General features: G+C 40.2%; 1 protein-coding gene across 1 annotated transcript in view; it reads right to left on the bottom strand.

Moving 5' to 3' along the window:
- Pdk3 (pyruvate dehydrogenase kinase 3) overlaps positions 1-15,613 on the bottom strand; it is a 71,029-nt gene extending 55,416 nt beyond the window's left edge. Inside the window, exon 1 of the mRNA XM_028779603.1 lies at positions 15,372-15,613. Coding sequence (XP_028635436.1) covers positions 15,372-15,477 — 106 coding nt within the window. The 5' untranslated portion in view covers positions 15,478-15,613. The remainder of the gene's footprint in view (positions 1-15,371) is intronic.
- Positions 15,614-17,098: the final 1,485 nt, after the last annotated feature.

Below are 17,098 nucleotides of genomic sequence, written 5' to 3'. Positions count from 1 at the left end.
TCACTGTGGGCTTGGGATTTAAGACCCTCAGCCTAGCTGCCTGGAAGTCAGTCTTCCAATAGCAGCCTTCAGATGAAGATGCAGCACTCTCAGCTCTGCCTGCATCATGCCTGCCTGGATGCTGCCATGCTCTCACCTTGATGATAATGCCTAGATGTTGCCCTTCTCCCACCTTGATAATGGAATGAAGCTCAAAACCTGTAAGCTACCCCAATTAAATGTTGTCCTTTATAAGACTTGCCTTGGTCATGATGTCTGTGCACAGCAGTAAAACCCTAAGACATGGTTTAAAAGGGTTAGAGACTGTGACCACCATAGATAAGTATAGCAGCAGGCATGCATGGCACTGGAACGATAGCTGAGACCTCACATCTTGATCCATAAACCCAAAGCAGAATGAGGGAGCCACTGGGAAGAGCATACGCTTTTAAAACACCAAAGCCCGCTCCTAGTGACACACCACCTCCCACAGGGCTATTCTTGTTCAAACTACCATACCATCCTTAACAAAGATTATTAATAATTTCTTCACAAGAAGGACATTCTGGAATGGGGAAGAAATAAAACACCCCTGTACTGAGAACTAGAATTGTATCAGTAGAACTAAAACTTCAAAAACCTGAGGAGCTTTGGTGGGGGAGGGGTAGTAAAAATTTACCTACTAAAATTTCCCAGTCTATAGCTGGTTAAGAGCAACGTATTAGAAGCACAGGGGTAGGATGAAGAAAAAGCTATGATAAGCAAGATCTAACCACCAGGTCCAGGTCTCGCCTCTAAAATCCATAGGACCAGATGGTCCAGAATTGAAAGTTTCCCCAGCTTTTAAAAAGTAAAGAATCTATGCTATGCTGATGTGATAAGGAATGCTATACAGATACAACATAGCTACAGTGAAATATATCGAGCATCTGCACTAAGTAGAATAAAGTCTATTATTTCAAGTCAGCTCAAATCAGATTCTACTAAAGAATAAGTGGCGTATGAAAACTTAAAACTATTTTCAGAACTTTTGGACCTCACGATTCAGATAAAAGTGTATGGCCCTACAGAACAGCAATAATGTACTCAGTCTGAATTTTAAGCACTCACAGACTTCTTCAGTCTTCTATATTTCATATATATTTCAACCATCTATATTTAGACCACCCATAAAATATAAGCACCTTCTTCATAGAGGTTTAGGGAAGGCTGGTGTTTAAAACTGAACATTGACACAATCCTTAATCTTAGAAGTAGAGTTCTTTAAAGAGCAACCAGTAAAGCCTGGTGATGACCAAGCAAAACAGTTCAAAGCCATGGGCAGCAATATCAAACTGTCTGCTACATGTACCGTCAGTCCTCAGAGCACGACTATATTCTAGACTGGTGTGATCCTCAGCCCATCTGACAACTCTACATCACTTTAAAAACCACAAAGGTGTGGTCCGTGTCCCTAGCACTCACTTTTTAAAATAAAAGTCCTAGATGGTCTGGCAGTCAACTCTGCACTATCTAGAAAACTCAACCTTTAGGCACAATCTAAGAGAACCAGTGTCAGAAACTATTTGACTCTGGTGGAACAGGGTTATCAGACTGTTAAAACCCCCCAGAGAGAAATTTGTTTTGCTAACCCTCATAGCATCTTACCTATTATAGCTGCTCAATGACTTCATGGAAGATGTGATCATGCTCTCAAAGGTTTGTATTTTTAATGCAGAATAGCTAAAAATTCCCAGGTTTTTCCTCCTACATTCTAATTTAGCTCCAAGAACAAATTCTTTGTACTTAGCTACCTTAATTATACATCAGCTTAAACAGGAGCATAAGTCTTTTTAGTTAGTTAATTAGTCAACCTAAAAATAAATGTCTGATTTTTATAACTTTTCTGTGACTTTCTTCATATACATTAAAGATATTTTATCCTAGCTGTTGAATACCTAACTTAAATCAGGGGATTCTAGCAACCACTTTTATAAGAACTGTATCAGAAAAGCCTTGGTTTTTAATAACTGTCCTCTCAAAGGAATCCCTTTCACAGGTCTTTCCCAGCTATTCTTTCCAGTTCTTTAACTCCATTCCTCCCTCCCCACACACTTGACTTCTCTACATTCCCTGATTCTTACTTTCTATTTATGTAGAACGGTATTATTCTATATTTCTCTATATGCTTCCTCCTATTTGAACTTGCTAGTTAAAAGTTTTCCTAATATCCATTTAGAAGATGACAAAGAGGAAACTGTGAGGAGCTTGGAGAATTGACCCAGCACATCTAAGTCACTAGCTTTAAACACGTTCCCAGGGGTTGCTTTGCTCCTGGTTTCATGAGCCTTTGAGTCTCTTGTTTCTGCTTCATTTCAATGCTGGAGATTTAAGGCTAGGGTTCTGCACGCCCTCTCCCACTCAGTCTCTTTGTGTTTTTATATTCTGTCCTTTCACTGTTAAGTTGGAGACAGCTATTCATGTGCAGAAAACCCTACGGTTTGCCTGGTCTAAGATGGCTCCATATAGCTTTATATTCACCAAGGCATCAGAAGACTAGGCATAAAAATTAAAATTTGGGGAGTCCTCTTGTGGAAGAATCAAGAAGTAACCAGAAGTATTTTTTCTAGCCACCTGAGAGCAAGAGTTTCCAAGCAAGATTCTTCCATAGTAGCTGGTGTCTTTAACCCTGTTTTCAAATGATTTACAGGAGAAAAAAAAATTATTCTGTTAATGAAATGGCCTGATAATGAGCATTTTATAATTGAAGAAGAATGTTGAGGACATCTTCCATGATCTGTCTCACCATGAATAGAGTCAATGTCCCCCAAATATAGTTTCCAGTGGCCCCTTAAAGGCTATCTCCATCTTTGTCTTTCCACTGTAACATTGGGTGTGGGTTGGTTACGTAATAGCAGCAGGAGGGACAAGTGAGTGAAAAAGGAGAACAAGGGGAAAGTACTAGTGAGGCCTGGAACCCCAACAGAATGAGCCCGCTCATCCAAGAGACGCTGTGTTTCACACACTGTCTAGTAAATGTTGACATTTACCATGTATTTTTTCCATTAACTATGTTAAATTGGATAAATTGTAACAGGACATAATTTTAGGGTAGCTCCTTGACATGTTTTTTTTTTCCTCTAGCTGTATTTATAAGACTTTAATCTCGAAATATGGTAACACACACTTACAATCCAAGCACAGGAGGCAGGGGCCTCCATGGTGAGCAAAACAAAATGGATGACACTTGAGTAACAACAGCCCAAAACAGTGTTCTGGCCTCCGCTCTCAGGGACACACATGCATGCACAAGTACAGAACTATCAGATGACCTAGTAACCCTCTTCTGAATAATCCAGTGGCAATAAGGCAACACGCTGTGTCAGATGCATCAGAGTACAAAGAAGTATGGGTGCATACAGAACATATATCAGAGAGTTGTGATTAGCTAGACTCTAGAACTGCCCAGCCTTCCTAATGCTTTAATACAGTTCCTCATGTTGTGGTGACCCCTACCCATGCAATTATTTTCATTACTACTTCATAACTGTAGTTCTTACCTCCTGAAGAACATTATAATCACCTGTTTAACTCAAATTCCCAGCACCTAGATACTGCTCTGAAAGACTGAATATTAAGTGGCTTAGATGAGGGAACATTATCAGCTCATAGGCACTCCCCAAGAACCATGAGCCATATGCTAGCATCTAATCATGTACAACTAAGTGAGGAAACGTGAATCAAAGAACTCCTCAGGCTCAAAGAACAGGCACAGAGCATTCGGAATCATTTTGGCTACCCACACATTTTAGTTTTTATTTTCAGGTTTGAACTTTTTTTTTCAGCCCCATAGAAAACTGACCACAGATACCTTCAATCTGCATGCCTCTTTTGTCTCTATTAGATGACCCCAAATGGAGAGTATGAAAGCTGAACAAATTCACTAAGGAAACAAGCTGTACTTGACAATGTGGTAATGTCTGACAAGTGAGGATCGTGCACTTGTTGAAGTTTCCCCCATTTTGATCATGCAGCACCTCTGTTCTCAGCTATAAAAACGTGGTAGGATGAGCCGGTGAGCAGAAACCCAGCTCACCCCTACTGCACATGTAATTCTCACCTGCTCAGAATCTCAGTCTCCTAACTTGTAAAGTGGGTACAACTGTCGAGAACCAAATGCTACCACATGCTATACCAAGTTTGGGTAAGTATTTTCTAAATGCTAGTGGCATCAACAAAATCTTTTCCAACTGCCATAAAAAGCCTAATTTCCTACTGGAATAGTTTCAGATTAAAACAGAAAGACGATGGAGTCCACTGTGCAGAGACATCTATAATGTACAAAACACTACAATGTATAAAGAGCACTAGCCAAACATGAGTAGTGTCCAGAAGGACAACTTCTAGAGAATAGGGGATTCAGTGTGAAACAAGCAGCCTTCTCGAGAAGGAGTTACTCTAAAAAAGTGTGTCTCCTTCAGCACATTATGTGACAAGTATAAGATTAATAACAGAACAATGACCACTTCACTTTCTATTTAACTGGCATAATCAGGAAAAAATTAATCTGTATGAAACCAGAGTCGGGTATCAAGAAATACCTGCTACCAAACTTAAGGAAACATTTTATGTTACTAAAGTGTATCTAAGAAAGAGCTCATATAGAGAGTGAGGTGTCACACCCTTGCAATCCCTACACTTACACAGGAGCTTGTGCATGCTCATGTCTATCAAAATATAAGTTACTGGAGAAAGATAGGAATGCCACAAAAGGCCCCACTGTTTTATAATACCACATGAGACAGTATTAAACTTCATGGTATGGAGAAACATGGAAGAATTGATCATCTATAGTGAGACTACTATATACTGACCTCCAAGGACATTACAGGTGTAAAGCAAATGCTATGGCGGAATCCCAGATCAAGTCTAAGAATGAAATTAAACTGTCGCTGCCAGAATGGTGTTTAAGGAAATACAGCACCATTGGGGTTAGAACCCAGAGCGTTCCCTTAGAGAGAATATATCAATATTGACCTGTGTAGCATAATTGCTTCCTACAATTGTATGTTATTCATTATGGCAGAAGGTACAATCTTAGAGAGAAGATGAACCAATGAGCAGGGTTCTCAAAGAGATATGATGGCACACATCTATAATCCCAGCACTCAGGAGGCAAAGCAGGCGGATCTCTCTGAGTTTGAGGCCAGTCTAGTCTACGAAGTAAGCTCCATGACAGCCAGGAGTGTTACACAGAGAAACCCTGTCATGAGGGAAAAAAAAAAACAAAGGAGATATGAAGGATACCTAACATGAGCCATGACCAAATTCTGTTCTGCCAGTTAAAGAAATATAAGGGGAAATTAGCCCTCCCTGCCCTAAAAGCATTATAAAAAGATACTTTAATGCTAGTTTCAATGCCAACTTATATGACAAAGATGGAAAGCCTTCAAATACCAGGTGGACCACCCCATAGTCCATTGACATATTTCTGACACTATACTAATCAACATGTTCTTCACTGACTACCAACACAAAAACATACAAGGAATTTATGCAAATGATCAGAACTTCAGATTCCAGGCACTAAACGTTCAAAGACACTTTATGCAGAACAAAACTGCAGGCAATATACTTAATACACTTTTTCAGGCAAAAAACCTTGTAGTTCCTATGTTAGGCATTATAATTAAAATCCCAAAACCTCATTTTGGCAACCCTATAGAGAAACAAGTACACTTAAATTTGTTGTCAGTTTTGCAAATTGAACCTATAAAATCTTTCAAAGCCACTTTCCATTTCCATATGGAAATCCTATTCAGAAACAAGACACTCCATAAGTAAATACCAAATTATCTGGAAAAGTCTTAAGCCACCCAATAAATCACATTCCAGATAAGCAGGGCTGAGTTAAGTTAGCAGGAGACAGATAATGTTATCACTTACGGCAACCTAAGAGCAATAATGCTCACTCTTTAAAGAGGGAGCATAACTGCCTTAGGGGTTGACAAACTTGTTTTGGAGGATCAGACAATAAGCACTTTTGGCTTTGTGAACCATACATACAGTTTGTGGCAACAACACAACTCTGCTGTTGGAGAGGAAACCAAAGCTACAAACTGTATGTAACAAACGAGCAAATGTATGTTACAGTAAAGCATTTGTGGATATCAAAACTCAGAGTACACACAAAGAATGATTTCTAGTATAAACAATGGACTTTTGGTGCTGATGATGGTTTCTTAGTTGCAACAATGGTTACTGGCAGCTCCTCAAGGTCTCACACTGGTACAGGATGTTGAAGGCAGCTTAGGCTGTGTGTTTGGGAGCTACAAGGGAACTCTCTGTACTTTCTGCATTTGCAGAACTTTGCTGTGCATCTAAAGATACTCTTAAACATGTACTAATTTAAAAAATTAGGAAAAGTACAGGCTCTGATCAGAGACATTATTAGACAAGAGTATTCCAGAAGAAAAGGAGAGAGATCTACCCAATTCTAAGACAGAACTATCAGTGAAGTATAATTTAATTGTGTATACAATATAAAAAATGAAAGTAGCAATATTTTGTAATTGCATCCAGCACCAAAGCTAAGGTTTCCCAAATCTTGCCAACAATCTGATCAATTTCCCAAAAGCTTACCAGGAGGAAACCAGCCAGCCACCAACAAGGTCAGTAAGTGACGCCATATCCTCTTCAAAGAGCTTATTCACTGCTAGCAGGCATTCAAAGGAGGCCAACCACCATGACAAACAGTATGGAAGTGCCTCAAAAAGTGAAAACAGAATTAACATATAACCTAGCTAGTCCACTCCTGGGTATAGCAAAGAATCTCAAGTCCATAGAAATGGCTGCACACACAAGTTTATTGCTGCACTGTTTTTTTTTTTTCTTTTTGGTTTTTCGAGACAGGGTTTCTCTGTATAGTACTGGCTGTCCTGGAACTCACTCTGTAGACCAGGCTGGCCTCGAACTCAGAAATCCGCTTGTCTCTGCCTCCCAAGTGCTAGGATTAAAGGCGTGCGCCACCACTGCCCGGCTATTGCTGCACTGTTAACAACAGTCAAACAAGAAGGGAAAGAGATATCAAAAAATTAATGGATAAATGTATGCATACACAAATGAATTTTAATCAGTCATAAAGAAAAATTAGATTATGCTATTTGTAGAAATGGATGGAACTAGAAAGGACATTAAGCAAAAAAAAAAAAACAAAAAAACAATCCACATTTCATTTGTATGCAGATGCTAGAGGTAGGGGTGTGTATGTATGTGTATGTATGTGTGTTACACATGTGTTAGTCATGAAACTATAAAGGTGACCATGAGGATGAAGGACACATTAATGGAGGGCAGAGAAAAAAGATGGGTAATAGAACAAATGTGGCATGAGAGCAGATGGGAAGAGGAGGAGGGCTAGCAGGAGGAGGGCAGTGGGAAGAGGAGGAGGGCTAGCAGGAGGAGGGCAGTGGGAAGAGGAGGAGGGCTAGCAAGAGGGGAGCAGTGGGAAGAGGAAACCAACACCACAGCATGTATATGAAAATGCTACAATGAAATTTAACTTGTGAACCGGGCAGCGGTGGCGCACGTCTTTAATCCCAGCACTTGGGAGGCAGAGGTAGGCGGATTTCTGAGTTCGAGAGTTCGAGGCTAGCCTGGTCTACAGAGTGAGTTCCAGGACAGTCAGGGCTACACAGAGAAACCCTGTCTCGAAAAACCAAAAGAAAAAAAAAAAAAGAAAGAAAAAGAAATTTAACTTGTATGATAACAAAAGTCACTCAAGTGCTGTAAAAGAAACAAAGCCAGAACTCCAACTTTAGATGCCTCAAGATGCCCCAGAGCAATAAACAAGTTCCATGGAAATCCAGCCCTATCAGATCATAAAGGCTTAAAAGCTAGTTCTTTTTACTGACCAAGATGCAAGAAGCTAAGTATGATATTTGGACCCTAAACTAAATTGTTCTCTCCCTTTTAATTCTAAATAGCTGGCTTCTGTCTCTAAACAGGTTGGTCTAATTCTTGGCAATCCCTCAGGAGTAGAAAAAGATCTGCTGTGCACATGTAAAGTAACAGAATAAACATGCTCAGAAAGAAGGATGAGACTGTTTCCCCTTTCCTAACACAATCTTTGAATAAAACCTTTCAACTTCTCCAGGAGTGAAACCACTGTTCTATCCACTGGTAATCAATCATCAAAGAACAAGATGACTTAAAAACCTGAGACTTTGCAGAGAGCAAGCACTTGGCACTGAAGTAAATGTTTCAGTGGGTAATGGAGTCTTAAAATATTTGCAAAAGCAAAACTGAAGGCAGCTGGGCCCTTAAACCTCAAGAATAGCAAGAACAAGGGGACTGGCTGCTGCTGTCTAACAGCTAACACCTGTAAGATTCAGAGCCAGCATGCTGAGGGTAGAAATTAAAGTACGGAGTTCCGTGAAAAGACAGGGGTGCTGTGTACAACAGTGTGCTTTCAGGTGATTTTATTTGGGAGATGCTGTATTTTTCTGCAAGTTTACTGTAACTGACTAAAGTGAGTAACGTGTAATGACCTCCATGGCATTTATGGAGTTCCCACTCTTGCTGTGCAGAGGAGCCAGGAGGCTACAAAGAAGCAAGCATCCACACTCTGAAGAGAGAAGTTAGGCTGAAATAAAGAGAAAAAAGAACAAAAATATCTTTATTGAAAGTGAGGCTTGTAAATGAGGAAATAAACAAATAGGAAGGGACAAAAGTGTCTAGTGAGAGGACAAGAAACAGGCAGTGGGGCTAAAAGAAAAGTGCTGATGAAAATGTCAACGGTGACCCACCAACTCACTCAACATGCACAAGAATGTATCTTTAATTACTGCGAAATAGTCCACGTTGGCCTTTTCTTAATCAGAAGACAAAAAAAAATTCCTAAGACAAAATCACTAAGAGAATTATTGACTCAAAGAAACAATACTTAGGGGATAGAACTGAAGGGTTGTCCAAATGGTACAAGAACCACCATAATGTTAACAGCTATTCAAAGACAATATATTAGTCCAAAATACAAAGACTCTACAAAAAAAGAAAACAGAACTAGGCATGCAAGAGCTGCATTTGGAAATAAAATCAGTAAGTTTCTTTTGTACATAAAATGTGATATTACAGTGTTTCCACTAAGAAATCACTATCTGAAGCCACAGTGAATCTGCCAATGGGATATGAACTCCATATATAATTTATAATTTCTTAAGTCACATTAGCAAAAAATAGATGAGACTTTTAATATTTTATCCTGACATATGTAAAATATCATTTTAATATACAATCAATATGAAAGATGTAGAATATAGCTCAGTCGTAGAGCATTGGCTTATTACATACAAAGGTCTAGATTCAATCCTCACCACCTCAAAAAAGTGAAAATATATTATACTGGTTTTATATTAATTCCTTGTTATCTGCTATGTATCTTACATGTATAGCACATCACAATTTAGTAGCTGTATTTCTATCATGAAGAAATGGCCTATAATTAAGTTCCATAAAGTTTATAGTTGCTAAGGTAAATTCTTATTTCCAAATTATTCTAAATTAACTGAGAAATGCAGGGATAGGTCAGTGAGTAAAGTACTTGCCTCTCAAACATGAGAACCTCAGTTCCATTCCCAGAACAGATATAAACATGTCAGCCAGCCAGCTGGGGGGTAGTGACTCACACCTTTGAGACCAGTACTTAGAAGGCTGAGGCAGGTGGATCTCTGTGAGTTCAAGGCCAGCCCAGTCAACAAAGCACATTCCAGGACAGCCAGAGCTACCCAGAGAAATCCTGTCTCAAAAAACAAACAACAACAAAGGTCAGGCATGCTGGCTTGGACTTATAACTCTCATGCTGGTAGAGGAGAGACAAGTCAGATCACTGTGACTCTCTGATTTACTTCATGAGCCCCAAGGCAAGTGAGAGACTTTATCTTTAAAAAAAAAAAGTAGATAGTTCCTAAGGAAGGATAGCCAAGGTTATCTTTTGGCCTTCATACCATATACACAAATGCATTTGAAGACTTATATGTGACACAATTTTAAAATGAACTGAATCAAATCTGTTTCGAATTTAAATGAAATCAGTTCAGTTTTTCAGCCACCCGTAGCCACATTTCTACTGCTCAAGAGGTCCATGAGCTAACAATGCAGTGACCATAGTCAAAGGAAGGTCTAGTCTAAACAAAAAATGGGGCTGGATGACTTGGAAGTTAAGAGTAATTGTTGTTCTTGAAGAGGAACCCATTTGCCATTCCCGGCCCCAACACAGTGGCTAACAACGTACCTTAACTCCAGTCCCAGGGGATCTGACCCCATCATCTGACCTCTGAGGGAACCAAGCACACACGCAAAGCACATTCATGCAAGCAAAACACTTATACACATAAAAAAAATCTTTAAAAATTATAGAAAGTCATAATTATAACAAATGAAATCAAAATTCAAACCTAAGCATTAATTAGAATGAATATGGTAAAATAAAGCAATAAATTATGTGACAAGGAGAAAAATGAAAGCATTAACAACAAAAGGGAACAATTATACATGCTTATCATTATGTATGACAGATCAATTGATTTATACCAATAAGTACATTCAGGCTAAACCTACCATATAAAAGAAAACAATTACAAAGCAAAACCAGCTTTACATTTAGAGAAATATTTAAACCAAAGTAATTGAGAAAAAAATGAAAATAAGAAAGCCAATTAGAAGATAGGATATGCATCTCAACATCAAATAAGGCGGAATCCAGACCAAAAAGCATTAAACTAGTAATGTTAAAGGTTACAACTCATCATGAGGACATAAGAAGTTAATAAGTATCAAGGATCACATTAACAATCATGACAAAAACTAGAGACATATGGAATTAAGTGGCTCTGAAGGAGGTATAAAACCAGCCTAAACAACAATGTGGTATACATAATTCTGTAACCTGAGAAGAGCCAAAAGCCTCCTTTCTGCTGTAAGACAAACATCAGCAAGTCAGAGAATTTAAAGAACATTCTGTGCCCATGCAACAAAACTAAAGATAATTAATACACATAATAAACCTACAATGGAAGTTTCAGCACTCTCAAGCTAACCTGAATTCATAAAAGAATAAACATCTTCCAGGATGTGGAAGAGATGGGGACAAGGGTCAACTATACCTATTAACTGCTAAAGCAATGATCAGAGGCATAACTAATGGCCTTAAAACTGAAACAAAGGAGTGGGAGACATGGCTCAGCAGTTAAGTGCACTTGTTACACTTCCAGAGGACCTGAGTTCAATTCTCAGCACCTACATGGTAGCTCACAATAGTCTGTAACTGCTGCTCTGGGAGATCCTTTCCTGGCCTCTGCTTGCACCAGACAAGCAAGTCCGGTCAACAGAAATACATGCAGAAAAAACACCTATCTATATAAAATAAAATTAAAATTAAAACAATAGAAAAACATGAAATAAAAGGGAATGACAAAGAAGAAATCGGTATCTAACTTTAAAAAAAAAAAAGATAAGGAACAAAATTGATCTAAGGATATCAGAGAGACTCAGTAAGGTCAAGGTAAGCATGAACTGGAGATAGAAGCCATAAAACTAAGAAATAAATCTAAGCAAATAAACCATCTGCTAACTGAATCAAGAAAATGGTGGAAGTCAGGTCTGTCTGGTGCCTCATGCCTGTAATTCCAGCACTCAAAAAGTTAAGACAGAGGGATCACTAAGAGTTCAAAGCCAGTTTGGACTACACAGGGAGTTCCAGCATAATGAAACCCTATCTAAACTATAGGTCAGGGGAGGGTTAGAGAATAAAGACAAAAAATCAAAAATAAAGAAAAAAGATGGTTAAGATACTACTATCAAAGCTGCATGTAGCGGTGCCTCTAATCCTAGCATTCAGAAGACTATGGATGAAGATTGTGAGTTTGAGGCTAACTTGGGCTACATAGCAAGACTGTTTCAAAAAATAAGCAAATATAGCCTGGACATGGCTCATGTCTTTAATCCTAGCACTGAGGAGGCAGAGGCAAGTAAATCTCTGAGTTTGAGGCCAGCCTGGTGTGCAGAGGGTTTTCTAGACTCTGTTTCAGTAAATAAGTAAGGCCCTACCAAGCTCCAATCCAATGGTCACACAGATAGCTCTGGTTAAATTAAATAGGTCACGAACCAAATCCAAAGCCATGAAAAGGGTCTATGGGGTGTGATGGTGAGAGGGATGGGATGAATAAGAGAGGAATGCAGGAGAAAGTAGTAAGAATGGATTATAAACATAAGAAACTTGTCAAAAGATAAGCACATTTTTAAAAGCACAAAATAAAAAGTGAGCTCCTAAATAGAAAGAGATGGGAGAGAGGGGAATCTATCCAAAAATGCCAAAAAAAAAAAATCAATGAAATGAGGATTTCGTAGGAAAAAATATATCCAAATGGACTCCAGATGACACAAAATCTACACAGCCCAATACCATAGAATACAGAAACTTGTGGAAGGTTTCATAGGAGTGTTATATCAAGTCTTTAAAGAATAGTTAATTCAAAAGAATAAATCAGTTAATGGGAAAAAAATTCTTTCTGAAACAAGCCTAACTTTTGCAAAAAAAAAAAAAATGTAAACCAAACCAAACAGCCTGCATATTGCAAACATCTACAAATAACACATGGTTTTCAGTATAATGACCTAAGAGTTTATCAAACTATCCCTTCTACTGCTATACAATTTTCGAAAATAAAAAGCCAAGATAAAGTTTACTTGAAGAAAAAAACATTTCTATGTAAACATGACTTCACCCATCAAAAATGTGATAACCATGTTGCAAAAGTATAGAAAAGCAGTAGTCTGTCTCAGAAACTTCCAACAGATGGGTAAATAGACACCTCCTATGTAAAGGAATTTGTTAACAATTATCAAAATTACAAATGTGCATCCTTCTTGATGTAGCAAGGTCACCTTTAGGAATTTCTCTTCTATCTGCACCCAGACATGCATGAAATTACAGTGTACACAATACTTCATAGCAAAGTCTACAAACATCCCACTAGCCGTCACTTGGAAGGTGTCCAATTACACTACACCCATACAAACTCTCAGCAGTCAGAAAAAGGAAAAGGAAGTTTACAAGTACATATACAGTAAGTTCTTTCATATTAATCTTAAAAAGCAAGATACAAATAAAACTATATGGTGCAATTTATGCAAAGAGACTAGTCAACAGAAGTAGGAAACAGGCTTTTTCTGCCTAGGTCCTTTTTCATCTTTTGAATTTGGAGCCATGTAACTGTCACCTTGAGCCAAAAAAGAAAATATAACTTTTTATGTTGTTGTTTTATTTTTAATCTTGCCTTTGGGAATGGTACTACAGTATTACCTTTGTAAATTGATACTCCATTTAGAACACTTGTTATTCTTGCAGACAGAATTTCCAGTAAAGATGATTCAAGAAATTCTTATTTTAAAGGGCTTAAACAAATACTCCATACCAAAAAAGGGAAGGCAGCAGTTTAGCCAGAAGTACACCTACTTAATGGGTTTTAACTCTAAGGATGCTTTAGAATGATCCTGGGGTCTTCCAAAAATACCAGTGGCCTATACTCCATGCATATACCACTAGTACCAGAAATTGAGGGCATGAGGCCCTGGCCCCAAACCACTGATCTCAATGCTTTAAAAGAGTGAACATTTGTTTCTAGATACTCACCACATAGATTACCCACCATAACAAGACCCTTATAGTAGTTTTCCTATTCAAACAACATCCTTGCCTATAAACGTGGTAGATACTTTCATAGAAATAAAGTAACTGAAATTTCTGGCACACTATTGAAACTTTCACAAACTTCGAAGGTGAGAGTGAGCAAGATTTCTTTTTTTTTTTTTTGTGAGCAAGATTTCTTTTGTTCTTTCAACTGAGAATTAATCTGTCTGTTTACCCTACCAAAAGGTTCCTATGTTCACAATAATCTCTAACCCTAAATTAGGAAAACATGCCTATAGCAATAGAAACATTTTCATTCTAAGCTGTGAAGTCAGGACCTGCCTCAAACCTACAAAACCCTACAGGCAGGGTGGGGTAAGAAAGTGCATCAAGCCTGACCACCAGAGGTTGATCTCTGGGATCCACATGACAGAAAGAGAGAACCAACTCCCACAAGTTGTCCTCTGACCTCTACAGATACACCATGATCCATGTGTGTCCACAGAAACAAGTTCATGCATAGATAAAATGTTTAAGAATAAATACATAAATTTTACACATTGCCAGAGGGAGTCCAACTACTAAAAATGAAACTTAAGATGCAAAGGCCAACTTCTCCCTCATCTTAGATTTTCATCATCTATCTTTGGCAACTTGGTTTCTAAAACTTAATTTGGCATTAGCTTAAACCTTTAACCTATACCTCTTTCCATCCCGTATGTTTCTCCCCAAATATAGACAACATCACATTTTGCATATCTGGTCTTCCCAGAAGGTTCTACCTATTTTGCATTTTTATATCCAACTGACACCATCCCATGACATTTAAATCAAATGAATTCAACAGATCTAGGCTTTGGGAGCCTAAGTCATCTTGAGTTTCCTTTTGGGGATGCTGAGTTCCATTTTTGTTTTATTGAAGGTGTTTCACAACTGCATTCAGCCTGCTGGAGTTGGAATGACATCCTCTGGGGAAACATGATTGATCAGTTAATGGAAGGTGGCAGAATCTATTCCCATCTACATAGGCCTCAGGCTTTATTGGGGTCCTCTCCCTTCCCACCCTAATCCATGTAGAATGAAGTACTAGCCCAGCTGCCAACAGGATGCAAGGGACATCAAGGAAAGGTGCTCACACTTAGGCTGGAGTTGTCCTAGAGCCCCTGCTTTGTAGTCAGGAGCCCACAGGTCAGCTCTTACCCAATATCTAAGGCATTTGCAGCCCAAGACTATGACTGCTTTGAAGTCATAATCATAATGAAGGTGTTCAGGTCCTGCCACTCAAGGCTACCCCAACACCTTACAGCAGAAAAGGAACAAAACGCCACTGCGTGATTTACTCAACCTCAAGGTGTTTCTAAACACGTCTTACACAACCATTAAAAACGTCTAAAAATAAAAACGTTTGTTTATGACTTCTCTTTCTGAAGTTTTAAGGAGAGTGCGGGTTTCAGTCAAGTAGATTTGAAGCTCTTAATTGAATAGCTGGGGAGTTCTGACTGGGATGAGGGTCCTTGGACTAGGCGTGGGGCCCTGCCCCTCCACCTCTTGAAATCGGAAACCTAAGCCCCAGGAGGGCCCTCGGGCAAGCATCCCCATCACCCCTCCCGGGGCTTCTCAGGGACTTTGCCCTGAAGCTGAAGAGCCCCAGCTGCAGGCAGGACAAGGATGGCGGCTCTCTCACTCCTACAGGGCCTTGGAGGTGGCTCCAAGGAGTTACACTTACCGAAGTCCAGGAACTGTTTGATAGAGAGTGGCGACGGAGAGAAGCGAGAGTAGCGCTCGATCTGCTTGGGGACCGGCTGCTTGAGCAGCCTGTAGAAGAGCCGCATCCTCACCCCCGTGCAGTGGGCAGATCCGCCGAGCCGTCCGGGACTGGAGCAGAGGCCGCCGCCGCCGAGCCGCAAGGAGGAGGCGGCGCCGGCGGGGCTTTACCTCTACCTGGGACTCGGCCTTGGCGCCAGCAGCCGGTCACCGCCGCGGCACCTACACAAGCACGGGGCAGCAGTTAGGCGGCCGTGGCCGGCTGCCCGCGGGTTCTCAAGCCCCGCCTAGAAAAGGCGGGATCTGCCGCCGCACGTACGCGGCGCGCGTGGGATGTGAGGGGCGCTAAGGGGTACGCGGCTGCACGCGCGCGCTGCTGATTGGCTGCCGCCGCCGCCAAAGCTTCCTTAAAGCCTCGGTAACACGCACAAACCTCCCGCCCTCGCTCGTGGGTCTCAGCCTGGGACTAGGCAGCTTGGTTGCTGCCGGTCCCGCCCCGGATCAGGTCTTGAGAAGTGCTCCGAGACTTGAAGGACACTGAGAGCCCATGCCTGAGATATCTTTAGGGCTGCTCTAGACCTTCCCAACCCCAGGCCTCTCTTCCGGAAGGCCCTCCTCTAATCTGCTGAGTCCTCAGCTTCAAGTTGTTCCTTGGGTCCAATGCTTCTTTCTTAACTATGGTTTGTTTCATCCCCTCCAACAATTAATTACAGAATTAAGTGGAAGCTACTGGTACCCCGCCTCCCGCCCCCAGCAAGCGACAGGATTGTATTATCATTTAACCTGGCCACCGGAGCTCTGCTGACTGACTGCCCACCTTCACTCTCGTGAATACCTTTGGACAGGATTGTTACAAAACAGGATTGTTACGTCACTGGCTGCGGTTGCTGGCCCTATACCCCTGGTTACCAACTGGCCAATAACAGCATATTTAGTTCACTATTTCATGTTTCTCTCACCACTACCACCTTTGAAGGAATCCATTACAAACGACACTTGGTTTCCATGCTTCCTAGATCGCCTTGTACCGAAACAGCTTGTTGGGTTTAATCACAATTATTTCATTGCCCAAGCAAACACATCCATTGGAAAGGCTCAAATTAGAGCCACTGACCAGTTGCTTTCCCAACCCCTCACCATCACAGGACCCTGACTCAGTTTCACCACTACTGCCCCTTTGGTGCAGGAATCTATGTTTACATTGTGCTAGATTTTCTTTGCATGAGAGTGAGCTTAAATTCATGGCTCAGTATATAAAATCAGTATTTCCTAATGTGGCTATACGAACTACTGCTTGCTTTTGACCATTACCATGAAACATTAATGTTTGTTAATGTGTAAACATCAACTAGAAATAAAGGTAAAAATTCTTCTTGGTCTGATTATTAGTGGAAAGTTTCATGCCTTTATTTGGCTATGTACCACTTATTTGCTCTATAAAATTGTTGCACTTCTGCTCTTTATTTTTTTGTTTGTTTGTTTTGTTTTCAGAGACAAGGTTTCTCTGTGTAGCCCTGGCTGTCCTGGAACTCACTCTGTAGACCAGGCCGGCCTCGAACTCAGAAATCCGCCTGCCTCTGCCTCCCAAGTGCTGGGATTAAAGGCGTGCGCCACCACTGCCTGTCTCACTTCTGCTCTTTGAATTTAAAGAAAAATAGTACATGCATTCAGAGACATCCTGTGGTCTTC

This window comes from Grammomys surdaster, unplaced genomic scaffold (genome assembly GCF_004785775.1).
Source record: "Grammomys surdaster isolate TR1022 unplaced genomic scaffold, NIH_TR_1.0 357, whole genome shotgun sequence".
Classification (NCBI taxonomy): Eukaryota; Metazoa; Chordata; class Mammalia; order Rodentia; family Muridae; genus Grammomys; species Grammomys surdaster.
Note: the sequence above shows the minus strand (reverse complement) of the source record. Positions and strands in the feature narration are given on the sequence as shown.